The sequence below is a fragment of the Erpetoichthys calabaricus genome, chromosome 6 (genome assembly GCF_900747795.2).
Source record: "Erpetoichthys calabaricus chromosome 6, fErpCal1.3, whole genome shotgun sequence".
Taxonomy (NCBI): Eukaryota; Metazoa; Chordata; class Cladistia; order Polypteriformes; family Polypteridae; genus Erpetoichthys; species Erpetoichthys calabaricus.
The window spans coordinates 80,728,717-80,747,572 of NC_041399.2; the positions used below are offsets into that span (position 1 = coordinate 80,728,717).

The 18,856-nt window shown below is 37.6% G+C and overlaps 1 protein-coding gene across 1 annotated transcript in view; it reads right to left on the reverse strand.

Annotated features, from left to right (window-relative positions):
* smchd1 (structural maintenance of chromosomes flexible hinge domain containing 1) overlaps positions 1-18,856 on the reverse strand; it is a 509,382-nt gene that overhangs the window by 210,957 nt on the left and 279,569 nt on the right. The window contains 4 exon segments of the mRNA XM_051928888.1: positions 4,310-4,398; positions 4,484-4,632; positions 7,269-7,496; positions 15,648-15,782. Of these exon segments, the coding sequence (XP_051784848.1) occupies positions 4,310-4,398; positions 4,484-4,632; positions 7,269-7,496; positions 15,648-15,782 (601 nt within the window).

Sequence of the window (18,856 nt, forward strand, 5' to 3'; positions counted from 1 at the left end):
TACACTCACAGATTAAGACAGACAGTGCGACATCTAGATTGTAATTCTGACTCAAATTATTTATAAATTTTGAAGAAGTCAAGTGTAATTTTGGACAACCATTTAGAACACAGTTAACATCAAATGTAAACATGGAAAACAATTTAGATCAACAAACATCAAATTATAATATGACCTTGAGAGATGCTCTGGGCACAGTGGCTCCCCTTAAAACAAAAGTGATCAAAGCAATATAGAAACTCTCCCTGGTTTAATGAGAACGCTCAAGCTCTTAAATTAGAGTGTTGAAAACTAGAGCACAGAGAACAACAAAGCTGAAGGTCTTCCAAATTACAAGGTTAGAGAGTGTTAAAAAAAAAATAAAAAGCTCTCTTTAAAGCTTGCTCAGACTACTATTTTAAAATAATAGATAACAATAATAATTCTCGTGTATTGTTTAGAACAGTGGCTAATTTAACAAATGGGAATGGGAATACAGATCTACAGTGAAAATACCACCAGAAATTAGCAGTACAGAATTTAAAAATTTTAATTTAAAAAATTAAAAATGTAAGATCCCAGATCTCAGCATCACAGTGCAAACTGCATACTAGCTTGACAGACCCTATCTCGCCTTGCTTTCTACACTTTAGAAATTTTAATCCTGTAACAGAACAGTTTAACTTTAATTTCTAAAATGAAACCTACTACTTGCTCTCCAGATCCAGTTCCAACAAAACTAGTAAAAAGTGCAACAGATTTTCTTGCAACACCTACTCTTAACATTGATGGTTCATTATTGCATGGCACAGTACCTGATGTACTGAAATTGTCAGTCATTAAACCATTACTTAAAAAGTCAGACTTAGACCTACTAATACATAATAATTATAGACCCAAATCAAATTTATCCTCTCTTTCTAAAATACTTGAAAAAGTAGTTGCCAATCAGATTCTGTCACACCATACTCATCACAATTTATTTGAGAAATTCCCATCTCGCTTCTACACTGGTCATAGTAGAAACATAACTAATGTGTGTTGCTAATGACATTCTCATATCTTCTGATGAAGGAAACTCCACTGTAATTAGGCTGTTAAACTTTAGCATGGTGTTTGACACAATTGACCATTCTATTTTAATAAACAGACTGGAAAATGACATTGGGCTCATGGGCAATTTCCTTGCCTGGTTTATTTGTTATTTATCAAATTAATTCCAGTATGTGCAGAAATGTGCTGACAGTACTTCATCATCATACACAGGAGAGAGAAAGATATGGTGCCCCGCAAGACTCAGTACTGGGACCTTTACTGTTTTCACCTTTACATGCTTCCACTGGGATCTATCATTAGAAAATAGAACACTAATTTTCACTCCTACAAAGATGACACCCAGTTATACCCTTCTTTTAGACTAAACGAAGTTTCTCCGATTTAATCTTTGATTAGTTGTGTTACTGAATTAACACTAGAATCCCTGAAGCCTATGAAATAACTCATAATCCCGGCCCACCTTAAATGATAATAATAATAATAATAATTCATTACATTTATATAGCGCTTTTCTCATCCCTTCGCACCTCTCCATTCAGCATCTTTTGTTATGTAAATGTGTTAATTAGCACAAACAGCCTGCTATCCCATCCCCCCCACTGCCGAAGAATGGGCAAAAAGCTCTCCCAGCTCAAGCCTTGTTTATTTGGAAGTGAGGTACCTGGAGCTGTACAGGGTAAATAATATATTATTTGGAACACATGCATTTCATGTGTGTTCTCTGTCTACAAAGATCTATGACAAAGTGTATAATGTGTTAAGAGTGTATAATGTGTTAAGACTGAAGTCCAAATATCAAATAAACACTTTCACAAAGGTACAAGTATAACAAAACAAGTGCGCTTTTATTCACAAATATAACCGAAGAAAAAGAAATCGGGTTAGTGTACGTCGCTGGAACGACTGCTTTGGTAGTACATCGGTAAGAACTGCTGACCTATAATCAATAGGTCACGGGTTCGAACCTGGACGCTTTCCAGAATTAACGTTTTGAGTAGTGAGCTGCTTGTATTGTTAGTATTATACAATAAAAACATACATTTGATTTGAGTCTGTAATAGCCAGCGTAAATGTATGGTACTTATAAAGGTTAGCATTTTTTTTTTTTCCCATTCAGTTGTATTCTCTCACGTTCACACTGCCCCCGATCTGACACTGCTGTTTTCAAATAAAGATGTGCTATAACAGAGGTGAACTCAGATGAGGATGAGCATTCTACATCTGAGAAAGAGAACAGAAGCTCTCCCCGCAAGAAACGTCCACTCACATGTAAGAACAACGCAGCTGCACCAGGCATAGAGGCGAAAGATAGCACCGTTTGGATGCATCAACAGATCAAGCGTCATCCTGCCAGTCAGTCTGCCCAACACGTGTCCTTCAAAAAAAAGCAGGGCTTACAGAGCTTGCCAATGCATTGTGCAAAGTCCTGTTTGTGATTATGTTTTGTGATGTTCTATGCAGGTGGAAGCTCCTGTTGCACCCTACGCAACTGTGTTTGATCTTATTCAGGAAAGGATCCCAGTCACCTCACAGGAGAAAGACTTTACGAGACTAAGGTCATAAAGCTTATGAAACCATTTCTGGATAAAGGCAGAACCATATCAGCAGTTGTGTGGAGCTCATTAATTCAATTAATTCATGCATTTATTTATAGTAGGATTGACTACTGCAATGTGACGTTCACTGGATGTTCAGATTGTTCTTTATAAAGCTTACAGTTAATTCAAAATGCTGCTGCAAGAATTATTACAAGGACAAGAAAATCAGAGCACACAACTCCAGTTCTTAAATCCTTAAACTGGTTCCCAATTAGGTTTAGGGAAGATTTCAAAATCCTACTTTTAATGTATAAAGCCTTAAACGGTCAAGGTCCGCCTTAATTATCTGAACTTACTACTTATAAACTAGAATGCACATTAAGATTTCAAGATGCCAGTCTTGTATGATTTGAAGGATTAATAAAACAACAGTGGGAGGTCGAGCTTTTAGGAGCCCCTAAACTGAAGAATGGTCTGCATGCTACTGTAAGAGGTGCCCCTTCAGTCTCAAGCTTTCAAATCCCGGTTGAAGTCTCATTACTTCAGTTTAGCATACCCAGACTAGAGCTGCTGATTCAATCTCATTCAATGTCAAATAAGAAAAAAAATTAATTCTCTCTAAGAGGACATGTATTAAAAATTTAAATTTAAAAAATTAAAAATGTAAGATCCCAGATCTCAGCATCACAGCATCCCTAAGCACACAGCCAAGATATCAAAGGAGTGGCTTCAGGACAACTCTGTGAATGTCCTTGAATGGCCCAGCCAGAGCCCAGACTTGAATCCGATTGAACATCTCTGGAGAGATTTTAAAATGGCTATGCACCGACGCTTCCCATCCAACCTGATGGAGCTTGAGAGGTGCTGCAATGAGGAATGGGGGGAAACTGGCCAAGGATAGGTGTGCCAAGCTTGTGGCATCATATTCAAAAAGACTTCAGGCTGTAATTGCTGCCAAAGGTGCATCAAAACATATTGTACAAAGGCTGTGAATACTTATGTACATGTGCTTTCTCAATTTTTTTATTTTTAATAAATTTGCAAAAATCTCAAGTAAACTTTTTTCATGTTGTCATTAGGGGGTGTTGTGTGTAGAATTCTGAGGAAAAAATGAATTTATTCCATTTTGGATTAAGGCTGTAACATAACAAAATGTGGAAAAAGTGATGTGCTATGAATACTTTCCGGATGCACTGTATATGTTCTATTATATTCACAAATTTAGATGGTTAGATGGTTCTTTTCTGCTCATGTTTTTCGTCTTTTTTTCTTGTTCTTTATGGTGTTTTAATTTACCTGTGCATTTCGATTTTTAATTATTTTTCCAGGATTGATATTGAAGTTATTATTATTTGTTTGATCGAGTATTAAACCATTGTCAGAGACCCTAAAGTGACATGAGACAAAAAGAAAGAAGTTTCCCATGCTCATCAATAGAGTGCACACAAAATTTAGTAACTTCTTATTGCTCATGAACAAGAGAAAGCTTTGTGTATACATGAAAGTTTAATCACATTACTGGCTCCATTCCATTGTAATTTTGTTTTTTGCTCATTCCGGACATGTTTAATTAAGCTGATTTAAGTGAAACATACATGTACAGGTGCAACATCTGAATTTATGTCCATACTATTTCAGAATTATGTAACCCTTGCTCTATAAACAATGTTTAATATAGTATTAGGTTTTATTCATATAAAGGCACTACTTTAGTAAAAAATTGTTAATATACTTACAAATTTCACCCTTCAACTCTTCACCCATTTTAATAATGCTGACACCTTTTAAAGAAGACTTCAAATATTTAGGCTCATCTGGAAGTGGCCTAAAACCAAGAACAGTAAAAATTGTATTTTTTAATAATTTATTTAAAAAATATTCATTACAATGAATAATTGTTTAATACATACTTCACAGTAAAATCACTCTCCAAAGAAACATGATCATCTTGAAATGAAACCTGGCAGTAACGAACATCCTTCACCGATGTGGAAACTTTTATGTCTGGAAGTGATCCTTGAAGTAGGAGATCCTTTTTAATTTTGGGGGTCCAGTTAACCTAAGGAAAAAATTAAAAAAAAACAAACTGGCATTAAAAATGACAATGAGTTTAGCTATACTATTTATAATTTCACTAAATTCTTACTACAGGATAGAACTGTGTAACTTGCAGATATGGAAACCTGGTATTTTAAAAGTATTAAAAAGAGGGACTTACCTTGTGGTCTGTGTGTGGATACAAATGCCCCATTTCAGTCATTCAGAAGAAACATTAAACCAAGGTCTTGACTCTCCGTGGTCATCCTAGGCATCTTAAAAGATCAGGGTATTTCCCAATGTCCTGGCTGAAATGCCCACCACAGCCTAGTCAATCTGGTCCCCTAATCATTCCCTGTCCCTTATTCTTAACAATTTCTCTCACCCCTTCACCACCAAAGGGCCGGTTAATACTTCACATTCGAAATGCGTACACATCATAGCTGCCACACATTTCCAGCATTCATTTGATGTGTCCTCTGTGCACATTCTCAGAAATTAATGTGACTCGTGCATGAGTTGCAGTACCAGCAAAAAAATCGGGGGGCACAGTGTGTTCAAGTGACATCAGAGTCTTTGTTTCCTATCAACATGACAGTGAGCCACTTTACAGATCTTACAGGATCAATGTTTGATGAATGGTTCGATGTGGTGAAGCAAATCATCAAACTTACATGCTGACATACAAATCTATTTGTGTTGGTTTTCTTAATGTATTTCTCACATATCCAATACAAGCACTGCATATTCCCCATCGTACAGACCAGGGGTGTCGAACTCCAGGCCTGGAGGGTCGCAGTAGCTGCAGGTTTTCATTCTAACCCTTTTCCTAATCAGTGACTAATTTTCACTGCTAATTAACTTCTTTCTCTTTCATTTTAATAGCCTTGTTTTTAAGGATTCAGTCCTCTGAATTTATTCCTTTCTTCATTAAATGGCAGCCAAACAGAAATGAGATGTGAAACGAGCCAACAGATGACCAGCTAAACTGAGAATTTAAACTCCAACCAATTTCACTCCAACCAATCTCTTAATGAGAAGCTGCTTCTTGCTGTTAATTAAACTCGTTATTTAATTCTATGGCTTGTTGCTGCTCTTATTCTGCCACAGCAGACATTTCCAAAACTGTTGATTTTTCTGTTTTATCTAAGAACATCTTCAAAATATTTTGGTGACCTGAGAGTTCAACCTTACCGAGACCATCACCTTTATTTTCAGATATTGTGTGATTGGCACAGCTGGTCATGTGGCAGCTTGTTTTGTGTCTCATTATTGTTTGGCTGCTAATTAAAGAAAAAGAGACAACTAAGGAGCCTGATTCATGCAAATTAAAACTAAGGCAAAAGAAGTTAATTAGCAGCAAAAACTGGTCACTAATGAAGAAGATGGTTAGAATGAAAACCTGCAGCCCATGCAGCCCTCCAGGACTGGAGTTTGACACCCATGGTAGACAATACATTCCATTTTTTTTTTGTCGCACCTTTGCAAAATCAGAATGTTTGAGCCACATATAAAAAAAATATTCCAGCTCTCTGCACATTTAGAATCCTTAGATTTCTACTTGATACACTTTCATGATGTGTTAAAGCACGTATGTTACATTTCACAGATAATTATTTAAATGAAGTTAACGATTTAATACTCTTAATAATTACACATGATGGGGTGGCACGGTGGTGGAGTGGTAGCACTGCAGCCTTGCAGGGAGTCACGTCCCTGGCGTTCCCTGCCTGGTGTTTGCATGTTTTCCTGATGGATTTAAATAGTGTGCTCCAGTTTCCTTCCAAGGACATGCAGGTTTGGGGATTTGGTGATGGTAAAATGACACTAGTGTATGTGTGTGTTTGTATTCACAATGCAATGAGCGGATGCCTCGTCCATGGATTGTTTCTTCCTCACGCTCGATACTAGCTGGAATTGGCGCTTGCCTGGATTGATGGATATAATCATCAAATATCCATCCTTTCAGAGATATTGTGGCAAGGTATCCTGGTAATTTAATGGATGTTTCAAGCATTTCACAACACAGCAAAGCCAAACATTTTCACACCATGATGATATCTCGCATTGCCACCTGGTGGAACCCTCCAGATTTACATAAAGTACATGTCCAAGTATAAATAGTACACTGCTTGCGCTGCAGTAGCTTCCAAAGGTGCATGAGTCATGTGAAGTATAAAACCTAAAGAGCTAATGAGTGGTGTGCATACTGGAGCATGTATTGCTGCTTCAGCATCATCCAGGTGGACACAACATTTTGGTGGTATCTGAAGTGATTCCTCATGGTCTATGTAAATTGCTTTGAGAAGGTTACCAAAGTGGTACATAAATGTAAATAGTTAATTACTTAACTATTACTGTATTATACTTCTAAGTCTGTGGTGGCCCTCTGAGGTCCTCTTTACTCAAATGCAATGCTTATGAATAAATTAAAATAAAACCAAGACCAATCAAAGTATTAAGTATTAGGTAAAAGAGTCTAGGTTTACCTATAATATTTATCATAAGTACTTTGTTTTTATCTTAAATATTGAAATACTATTTGTTTTTACTTTTGGTTTTATTTAACTCATTCAGTATTATAAACACTGTGCATAAAGTCCTTTTATCTTTTTTTTTTTTTTTTATAAATGCAGTCACAGGAAAATGATCACATACCTTAATCTTTTCAGCCAGGGAAGGTGTAATTGCAATTTCTCGGTCTCCTTCATCAAACATCTTGAAGATAACATTTTTGATGGAGTCTCCTGCTGTCCAACAGATTTCATCATTGTGCATAATCTGAATGGGTTTGTCTCCACTAAGACTAAACACTTCCAATTTAGCAACACGTTTACTTGGAAGAATATTAATAGTCTTCTCTACTGCAGCAACATTCACACAACTCTGGAACAAAGACAGAACAAACCAGACAAATTTTTTCCCTTGAAAAACCTAAGTTAAAAGACTAACATTTTGTTTGATAACAGGGTTTGGCAGTTCCCCTCTCCCTTTTAAATGTTTGTAGGTCTCAGACCCTAGTTTAGAGTATGTAGGCTTAAGCCCTAATAGAAGTATTTAAGCACCTTTACTGAGTATGTTGGCCGTGAATAATAACAAAATGCCTTAGTTGGGGCTCAAATAGGTCTCAGACAAAGCTGTGTAAGGAGTCCATGCCTCCTTATGTTCAATGTAAAAGGGAAAACAAATAATAATAATAATAATAATAATAAATTTTATTTATATTGCACTTTATATTTTAGCAATCCCAAAGTGCTACAGAGTAAATAGGATAAAGTATATGCAAAAAAACAGAAAATGATTACTAAACAAAAAGAAACTAGAAAACTTAATTATATAAAAAGCAATTACATGAATAAGGTAAAGATATCATTAACAAGATTAACAAAACAATTTTACAAATACTAAATTTAAAAAAGTGTTATTTGTAAATTAAATTAATAAAACCAGAAAAAATGCCTAGGTACTCGTACTGAGTTTCATGTCTTTTTCCAAGCAACAAACCAATTGAACTGCAAGTTTAGAACTAGGCAGAATATACAAACGTTTGTAGAATTGTATAACGGCAGGAAACCTTCTTCTAAAGCAAAAGGTTGGAAGAGTACTGTATATCCTGGTTGAAAAATATTGGACAATTGTTTTTTGCTGAATAAATGAAGACGTCAGCTATGAAGAAGAATCCTGGTCATATGCACAGCGCTTGTGTACTACTCAGATTTCCCTATGTGCATGACCTTATTGTTTGCACAGGGCTATTCCAGGTACAATATTTATTTTTAAAAAGCTGCTTCTGACTAAGAGAACTTCAGGCAAACACTGTGTGGAGATGTTGTGAGAAATGTTTACAGGTTGTATGTTAAGTAATGAAGAAATAGATAATAGAGTACTTACGCAAACAAAGAGGAAAATTTTACATAAAAAAAAGTAGATTACTTTTCCTAATCTGAATGCTGTCCTCTCTCCAGCTGCAACTGTTTTCTCTTCTCCCTCCAATGCTCTTTGTAATCAGATCCTTACGTTTTTTCTGGATAAGGTTACGAACATTAGATCCCAGATCTCCATTTCTTCTTCTGGCTCTGTTGATTTAGCCGTTCCTGTACACGGCTCCCTCACTAGCTTTGAACCCATTTCGCTCCCCCATCTGGAAAAAATCGTCGCCTCAATGAAGCCTTCAGGCTCTCCGGACGATGTGGTGCCGTCCAGACTGCTGAAAGATGTCTTTCCTGTGATTCGATATGATGTCTTAAAGATCATAACTAGTAGTCTATCTTCGGCTACAGTTCCTTGTGCTTTCAAACACGCAGTTGTACATCCAATCGTGAAAAAACCTGATCTTGACCCTGCCATCTTCTCCAATCTACGTCCAATTTCCAAACTACCTTTCCTGTCAAAATTACTTGAAAAAGTAGTTTATGAGCAATTAATTCACCACCTACAGGACCATCAGGTAATGGACCTTTTTCAGTCAGGCTTTAGGCCCCAACACAGCACAGAAACCGCGCATTTACGTGTCCTAAATGATGTCCTTTTGGCATTGGACTCAGGACTCTACGTGATTATGGTTCTTCTCGATTTATCTGCTGCCTTCGACACAATCGACCACGACATCATGATCTCCCGACTCGAATCCTGGGTTGGTGTATCTGGCTTAGCCCTCGACTGGTTCAGGTCATATTTCTGCAACAGGACTCTTAGAGTCATGCTAGATGATTTTTCATCTGAATCAGTCCCACTCCCATGTGGTGTCCCCCAGGGTTCCATTTTGGGGCCACTACTTTTTTCAATTTACATCCTGCCTTTAGGTGCAATTTTTAGAAAACATGCAATCTCGTATCACCTATATGCTGATGACTGCCAAATTTATTTCTCCCTCAAGTCAACTGACTCCACTAAACCTCTTCTCAACTGCTTATCTGACATTAAGGACTGGCTGGCTGTAAACTTCCTTCACCTGAACGATTCAAAAACCGAGGTCATTGTTTTTAGTCCCGACCGCAAACAGACCCTACCCCTTGACCTCGACTTTCTTCCCATTCCAGTAACTTCGTCTGTTTCCAATCTTGGAATCAAAATGGATATGATCCTGAAAATGGATGCTCAAGTCAACAGCACAGTAAAATCCTGCTTTTTCCATCTCAGGCGAATTGCCAAACTCAAACCAATTCTGCCTTACCACCTCCTGGAATCAGTAATCCATGCATTCATTACGTCCCGGCTCGACTATTCTAATTCCTGCCTATATGGTATTAGTAAAGCCACTCTTTCGAGACTCCAATTGGTTCAAAATGCGGCTGCAAGACTTTTAACTGGAAGCAGCAGAAGCCAACACATTACACCGATTTTAAAAACCCTACACTGGCTGCCGGTTAGCTTCAGAATTGATTTTAAGATACTCCTCTTAACCTATAAGGCACTAAATGGTCTAGCCCCTGCCTACTTGAGTGTCTTGCTCCATCGTCACAATCCCCCTCGTGTTCTTAGATCCGCAGATCAGCTGCTCCTAACCGTTCCCAAGGCACGTTTTAAAGCTCGTGGTGAAAGGGCTTTTTCTGTCTGTGCACCCAAGCTCTGGAACTCCTTACCTTTAGTGGTTAGGCAGGCCGCTTCAGTCACCACATTCAAATCAAACCTAAAAACTCACTTCTTCACATTGGCTTTTAATTCTTAACCTGTCTTATTCCCACTTGCTTTTTGCTATTTCTCTGTTTTATTGGGTCCCCTGACCTGTTTTTTAATGTCTCTGTTTTAATTCTCTCTTAATGTTTGTTTTTAATATTTTGCTTTTAGTCTTGCTTGTTTTAACTGTACAGCGCTTCGGTCAGTTGTAATGCTGTGTTTTTAAGCGCTTAACAAATAAAAATGGTATGGTATGGTAATCTAAAAATGCAACTATGTCAACTCCTAATATGAAGGGATTGACAATATATTATACATGAGAGTTAACAATTGTATGCACCTAATAGCTCCTAAACGTGAGATCCCAGAGTTACTCCTGTTTAATGCTGAAACCAATAAGAATCTATTGCAGCAAACAAAAGCTGGTGTCTCATCAATGACAATGGGAAATGAGTACAATTTTTCCATATTATAATTACAACTTCAACAAGTCTTTTCAATGTCAGTAATGCTTACTGTGGACACCTCAGCCAACATGCAGTTTTACATGCAGTCTGTGTCTAGAAAGATATTGCTTAAAATTACCAGGCTAGTGAAGAATTAAGGTCACCAACTTTATTACATTTTTGCTGCTACTGTAAAGGGAAGCCACTGAGAAATTCAGCTTGTTTTAGCCCAGTTATTACTTTACCACCTTCTTCCACCCACTCCAATCAACTATATCAATTCCTGTGCTGATTCCACATCTAATGTCTACTACTTATAAGCATTTGTTTTAATTTTGTGACTGACTCGCAGTGCTTCAAATTATATAGAAAAATGATAGGTATGGACATTAGTTCTTCTGGCTTCTAAGAGTGAACAAAAGCATTGCTTGAGAAAATGCAAATTGATCAATAACTGCATTTTAAAACTAGATTTCTGTGCAATACAGATATGAAGAGGCAATGTGATCTCTCTTTGATCAGCTTCCTTAATTTTATCAGCTATAGCTTAGATGGTATTCCAACTTTACAGTAGATACCTGCATTTAAATGTGGCTCTTCAAATGACAAAGTATTTATTACAGTATTTATTAACACTGCTTTATTAATTGAATCTTAAGATAATCAACTGGGATTGTTATAAGAGGCACTTTCTCATCGCAGGAACATTTTCATGAACCAGGGAGTTTTTAAAAACTCAGTAACTTTTGTAGCATTCCCACTGCAAGAACTTTGACTATGTGTAGTTTCAAGGTCTTTACTTTTCATTCAACCAGGATCTATCGTGGATGGGGCTTGGGGCAATGAATTGCGCTGATTGATCACAAGCACTGGTACCATCTTACAAGTCTGTTAGTAGTTTGGACTTATCAGTGAACATGGAATACCACATTATTTTTCATATTCACCTCCATGGTGCACTACACCATGTATTGCATCAAAGGAATAATCTCCCTTGTGAAGTCGCAAACATTTTGAAGCAAGATGGTGGAATGGCACTGGGGGATAATTTGACTCTACTAATAGTCGTCAACTAGCTACAGCTTGCTAAAACTACCAACATGTCATTGGTCCCGATCATACTAGATGTCTCTTCTCCCTTTAACACTAGAATTACCAAAGCCTATGAAAAACTTGTAATCCCAGCCCACCTTAAATTTGTTCACACCTCTCCGTCAGCATCTTTTCTGTTGTAAATGTGTCGATCAGCACAAACAGCAAGCAGCCTACTATCCCATGCCCCCACCCACCAGCGCAGCTCAATACACAAAGAACGTTCTCAGTGCTCAGTGTTTATCTTGGAGTGAAGTGCTGGAGTTGTAGAGGGTAAATAATATATATCATTTGGAATACATAAATATCATGTGTGTTCCGTGTCTACAGCAATCTATATAACCACATTGTTAAAAGAGAAACAAAATGTAGACATGAAATGTATAATGTGTGAAACCTGAAGTCCAAATATCAAATAAACACTTTCACAAAAATCAAGAGGTCGCTGGTTTGATCCTGGCTGTCTCTCAAATTTACCGTTTTATGTGGTGAGCTGCTCTTATTGTTAATATTATACATAAAAACATACATTTGGTTTGTGTCTGTAACAGCCAGTGTAAATTTATAGTACATGTAAAAATATGCACGTTTTTTCTTCACTTTTATTCTCTCAGTCACGATTATGATACAAACCCTCCCCACCCCAGATCTGACACTGTTAGTTTTTATTTGAAACTGGGAATAACTGTGGATGTGAGTGGTGTTTTGGGACAATCGAACTGAAAATTCTCTCACTAAAAGCTGACACACAAACACTGCCTTCTTGGTATTTCACTGTCACTTGAATTGTTTTTAATTCAGTTTTATTAAGTGTTCCTGCTCATACTGAACTAGTATGCACCTTATGGTCCATGATGTCAAAGCCACACTGACAAAAAAAAACAGATATGTAGGCAAATATGATATTTGGAATAATTCATTTTATGACCTATATTGTACATTTCAGAAAACATTGTGGCACTGATGCAACATTATTCATAGTATTCATATTAAGAGAGTTTATTAATATCAGAAAATTTCCAGTTCCATTGTCCCAAAACACCACTCACATCTACAGTTGTTCCCAGTTTCAAATCAAAACTAACAGCGTCAAATCTGGGGTGGAGTAGGTTTGTGGCGGTTGTATCGTGATCATGACTGAGAAAAAAAGTGAAAAAAAAACCCACTAACTTTTACAAGTACTATAAATTTACACCAGCTGTTACAGACGCAAATCAAATGTATGTTTTTATTGTATATTAACAATATGAGCAGCTCACTACTCAAAATGGTAAATTTGCAAGGCAGCCAGGATCAAACCAGCAACCTCTTGATGACAAGTTTGCAGTTCTTACTGCTGCACCACGGAAATTGTCATATTACACTTGTACTTTTTGTGAAAGTGTTTATTTAATATTTGAACTTCAAGCTTCACATATTATACAGTTCATTTCTACATTTTGTCATTTATTACTAAAACATGAAAAAACGTTTGTTTTAACGATGTGTTTACACTGATCATTGTAGACACAGAACACACATGAAATGTATGTATTCCAAAATGACGATATATTATTGACCCACTACAACTCCAAGCAATTCACTCCAAGATAAACATTGAGCACTGAGAACCTTTTTTGGCGAATAGAACTGCAGCGGTGGGCAGGGGAGTAGGACAGCGGGCTGCTTGATGCTTGTGTTCATTGACACATTTTACAACACAAAAGACGCTGACGGAGAGATGCAAAGGGATTTAACGTGGGCTGGGATTTCAAGTTTTTTTGTAGGCTTTAGTAATTCTAGTGTTAACAAAGTCAACCATGACATCGTTCTTTCCACCCTCTCTGACACTAGCATCACAATGCTCTCAGATGGTTTAAGTTCTACATCTCAGGCAGATCCTACAGTGTGTCCTGGAGAGGAGAGTTGTCAAAAACACATAAGACATGCACAGATGTACCCCAAGGATCAGTGCTGGGTATTCTACTTTTCCTTCTGTAAACCACCTTGCTGGGCTCCATCATCCAATCCCACGGGTTCTCTTATCGGTGCTATGCCGATGGTACACACCTGTACCTGTCGTTACCTCCAGAGGACAATACAGTTACCAGACATCTTACTGATGTCTCGAACTGGATGAAAGGCCACCATCTACAGCTCAAACTGACAGAAACAGAGGTTCTTGTGATCCCAGCCAGCCAGTCTGTTCAACTCCCCCTCTCTGTACACCTTGGCTCTTGCCAAGTCTGTACACAACTTTAGGGTGGTGATTGATGAGCAGCTATCCATCTCTTTCTGTCTTTCGTTCATGCAGTTTTAATTGGTATAACATCTGCAAGATCTGACCTTATCTGACAGAGTATACAGCACAACTTCTGGTCCAGGCTCTGGTCTTGTTGTGTCTGGGGTACTGCAAGTCTTTTATAGCAGATGTACCCACACGTGCTATCAAGCCACTGCAGATGATCTAGAAAGCAGCAGGCTGTCTTGTATTTCACTAGCCAAGACAGGAACATGACACTCCTTTATTGATGTTGCTAAATTGGCTCTCTGTAGCAGCATGATTTAAGTATGAATCCCTGCTGCTTACACAGTGTGTCACAGTGGTTACTCAGTGGGTCAACACCTGTGTATACAGAGACACTGATAAGGTGCTATAATTCTTCTCGTCCACTCAGGTCTGCCAGTGTACAGTATCTGGTGATGTCACCTCTGCGTGGTATCAAGTCTCAATCCAGACTCTTTTTCTATATAGTTACCAGTTGATGGAACAGGCTACCCACTTCCAGCTGTACTGCTGACTTCCTCGATGTATTTAAGAAGCAATTGAAAACCCATCTATTCTGTGAATATCTGTCTAATTTGTTGAAGAAAAAAAAAACTATGCTCTGTGATATTTTTATATTATTGTTTAATTTGTCTGGTGTCGGCTCGCGCCCTGCCCAGGGTTTGTTTCCTGCATTGGCTGGGATTGGCTCCAGCAGACCCCCCATGACCCTGTAGTTAGGATATAGCGGGTTAGATAATGGATGGATGGATGTTTAATTTGTTGGTTTAATTGCTTTATCAATTATAATCTACAATTGTAAATTATCACTTATTAGATCTTTTCACTTGTGACAATCAACTTTTGTTACCTATCCTATTCTACTTGCAGAACAAAACAGGACCAAGACTAATGTTACTCAACTATGCCTACCTTTGCTGCAAGTCGTTTTGGGTAAAAGTGTCTGCCAAGCAAATAAATGTAAATGTAACTATAAAAGGTGAAGAGGCATGACAGTATAAATACGTAGCTACCATAGCTGTTAACAAGTCATAATTTATTATTTTTAGGATATCAGGGGTTAACAAAATTTCACTTGGACATATTAAAATAGATCTTACATTTAACTTTAAAACACATCTATGAAAAAGTTAAGAGTTAATGAGGGAGATGCATCAAAGAATCATTTAACTAATTAGAGACCATGTAATGCTATTTTTATGTGGGGAGTTGGGCACAATCCTGAATAAACTGGGCACAACAGTACAGTATGCCTATCTTGCTCTGTTGCAAGGTGATAATTATTATGCAGTAATCATGTACTCAGTGGAACAAGAAACTATGATTAATGATCAAGCACTGTGCAGATAACCCATATTAAAATCATCAAGTTATTTGCACTTTTTGGTGTAAAGTTTAATTTTTTTTACTTAATGCTGGTTTTTGCATTCTGTCTTTTGAATACATACTTTTTTTTGGAAGAAAACTCAAAAAGAATGTCTACCTGATTGTCATGAGCTCAAACACTTGACATGACCACAATCCTGGTAGTATGAAGCCACAGGTTAAGGAGATTGGTACATTGAAATCTGTTATAGAGGAATAAAATGTAGAAAATAAAATCAGCAATGAACTTACTGGGATTTCAAATCTTGCATTTAAAACTTGATCCTTCTTCAGCTTCTTGATATGGACCACTGGACCAGTTAATATGCCAAAACCGGTAGTACTGCAGTCCACTGTGTAGACAGGCAAGTTTGGTGCACCTGCAAACTGTAAAATAAGCATATTTAAAGCTTTTTAATTATATACATATATATTATCATGCACATAAGAGACAGCATTAGGGCACTGTTAGTAGTAATGATCCTCCAAACAACAGGTTGGCACTGTGATCTAATGTCTTCTCTCTTTCTATCTCTGCAGAAAGGAAGACTGACAGCCACTCCACTAATAATGTCACTTCTGTTGTTTGCCTTCCTAGACCCGCCCTTTCTTCCTGATCAACTATATAACCTGGGAACTGTTCTCAGTTCTGTTCTGAACTTGCGTCTGGAAAGATGTCTCCACAAATTAATGCGTGTTATGGTGTATAAAATCTGTACATTTTGGTTTAATTTTCCATTATATTTTGGTCAAGATAAAACAACAGATGAACTACATTTAAGACAAATCAAACCAGGTTTTCTTACACCTCACTTTTAAAATAGCTGTTTCAACATTGAAAGGAAGACATGCTGGTGGCTCAATTACTTTATAACCTGGGAAAGGAACACTAAGCCGACACCTCAGGCTATTGATATGGACATCTGGGACAATAATTTGGTTTACAGCCTGGGAAAGACGGACATGAGGCAAAATCAAAGAACTTTATTATCTGGGAAAAGATAGATTAAAGAGTTTGAGCAAAATTCATCTCGCCAACCAGTCAGGTGCATTTGTTGTGAAATCACGACATGACATTTCATAATAAATATGCCTCATTTTGAAAGCAATGTCAGAAGGAAGAGAAGAAAGAGAAGAAGAAGGAGAAGAAGAGGAACGGACGAAGACGGTACTGGTCGTCAGAAAGGCATCATGAACATCGATTGCTAAATCAAATGCCTCCCTGAGGCATTCATCCTTGTCATCTCTACTTTTTTTTATTATAAGCTATTTCTAAAGACTATATATATTCAGACTTTCCTATCAGTACCTATTTTCTACTATTCTTTGTTCCAGTGGTATTATTATTATTCTTGTAATAAATACCATGCTGCTTTTAACTTTCTATGCTTTGTCTTAATGTCTAGAGTGATTGAAGTAATAACTTAGATTTCTTTGAGCACCTAGGTGCAGCCAGACTTTTGCCATTATTTCTGTGCTGCGGGGTTTATTTGACTGAGAGTGAGGAGTGCCACTCAATAGTTGGAACAGTACGAAAAGAAGGTATTCTTGGCTGATAAATGGCCTATAGTCAAGAGTGCCGAGTCTTTGTATGTTTAAATGTACTCTTGTAGACCAAAAGTAATATTTCGGTTTGAGATATCACTAAAACATTGTATGTTGTTCGTGACAATAATAAGTAAGTCTCTTGAAGTGCTGAGTGACAGGCTGTGTTATTCCTAAAGCACTTGTGTGGTTTAAAGTGCTAAGGGTTAATCAGTGTGTGTGTGTCATTCATGGGGCACTGTTGTGGTTAGGGTCTATGTGTATGCATATAGCTATGTATGTGTGTGTTCGTCTTAAAGTGCAACAGTAGACCAACCCGATAACGAACTTGACGACAACACTTACCCTTGAGGAAACAGGTAAAGGGCAAGTAGAGGGAAATACCACGATAATACAATGCATTCTGAATGTTCACTTTTTTTGGTTATACAACATAACAGACAATTGGTTTCAGAAGTCACATGATTAGTTCAAAGGAGATTGCCTGTATGTAGTCAAGGGGTTTTAATGGACTGGAGTATAAATGAACCTGTATCTTTAAGGAAGGCACAGCTTGCGGTGAAACAGTATTATGTCCTAACCTGCACAATAACAAAAGTGCATTAATAAATGTAGAGTAAGGCAGAATTGTGAATCTGCCTAGAGAAGGCTGTCCACCAAAACTGTGTAATCGCACAAGATGACAACTAGTGAGGAAGGCCACCAAGAGTCCTATGATAACACTTATAAGCTAAAGTTGCTCAGTGACACAGTACAAATAACTATTGCCTGTGTGCTTCACCAGACACTACTTTATGGGAGTGTCAGGAGAAAGTCTGTGTCATTTCTATATATTAAAAAAAGCATGCAAAACATCTCAGCTAACTCAGCTCTCAGAAAGTTTGAAGTCAGCCGTAAAGTACTATTTTCTAATGAAACCAAAAGTCAGATTTTTGGCCATCATACTAAATGCCATGTTTGCTGTAGGCCAAACACTACAATTTATCAAAAACACACCACCCCCACCATGAAGCATGGCGGTGGTAACATCTTGCTGTATGGATGGCTAGGAGGCTTGTAATGGTAGAATGTAAAATAAATGCAACAAAATAATGGGGAATACCAAGAGGAAAACTTGATTCATTTTGTGAGAATCATTCACCTTGGGGGGAAGATTTGCTTTCCACCAAAACAACAACCCTAAACATAAACTTACACAAGAATGCATTAAACACAACGTTTATGTCTTGGAGTGGCAGAGTGCAGATTCTAATCCAATTGAGAATGTGTAGTTGGACCTGAAAAATGCTACTTACTCATGAGCCCGATACAGGCTGACAGCTCTTTAGCAGTTTTACAAAGAAGGATGGGAACAAACTGCAGAATCCCAGTCTACAAATCCAAAAGACATGTGTACACAGGCAGAGGGCCAACTTGACTGGCAAAAGTGAATCTGCAAAATTCTCACTTGAAAGGGGTGAATACTTATGCAATGAATCAATTTGTGCTTTAAAACTGTAATTAAATTTAACCCAACCACAGAGACCTGTTTTCACTTTGACATTAGAGTCTTTTACTATTGATCAATGTCAAAAAAGCCAATTAAATCCATGTGAAAATGTGCAAACTTCCAAAGAGTATTTTGGTCATTGTGTGTACATTTTTTCTGTTACACAAACAGAGCTAGACAGGGCTGTGGAAGGGCATCGATCCAGCAGCAGGACAAGTACCTGCTCCTGTGTGAGAGGAGGAACAAGAGGAGCATTGCCAGAACCCTACAAAATGAACTTCAGCTGGATACTGGTGTGGATGCTTCTGACCAAACTTTCAGAAACAGACTCCACAAGAGTGGCATGATGGCCTGACATCCTCTAGTGGGGCCTGTGCTCACAGTCCATCATTGTGCAGCTCAACTGACATTCACCAGAGAATACCAC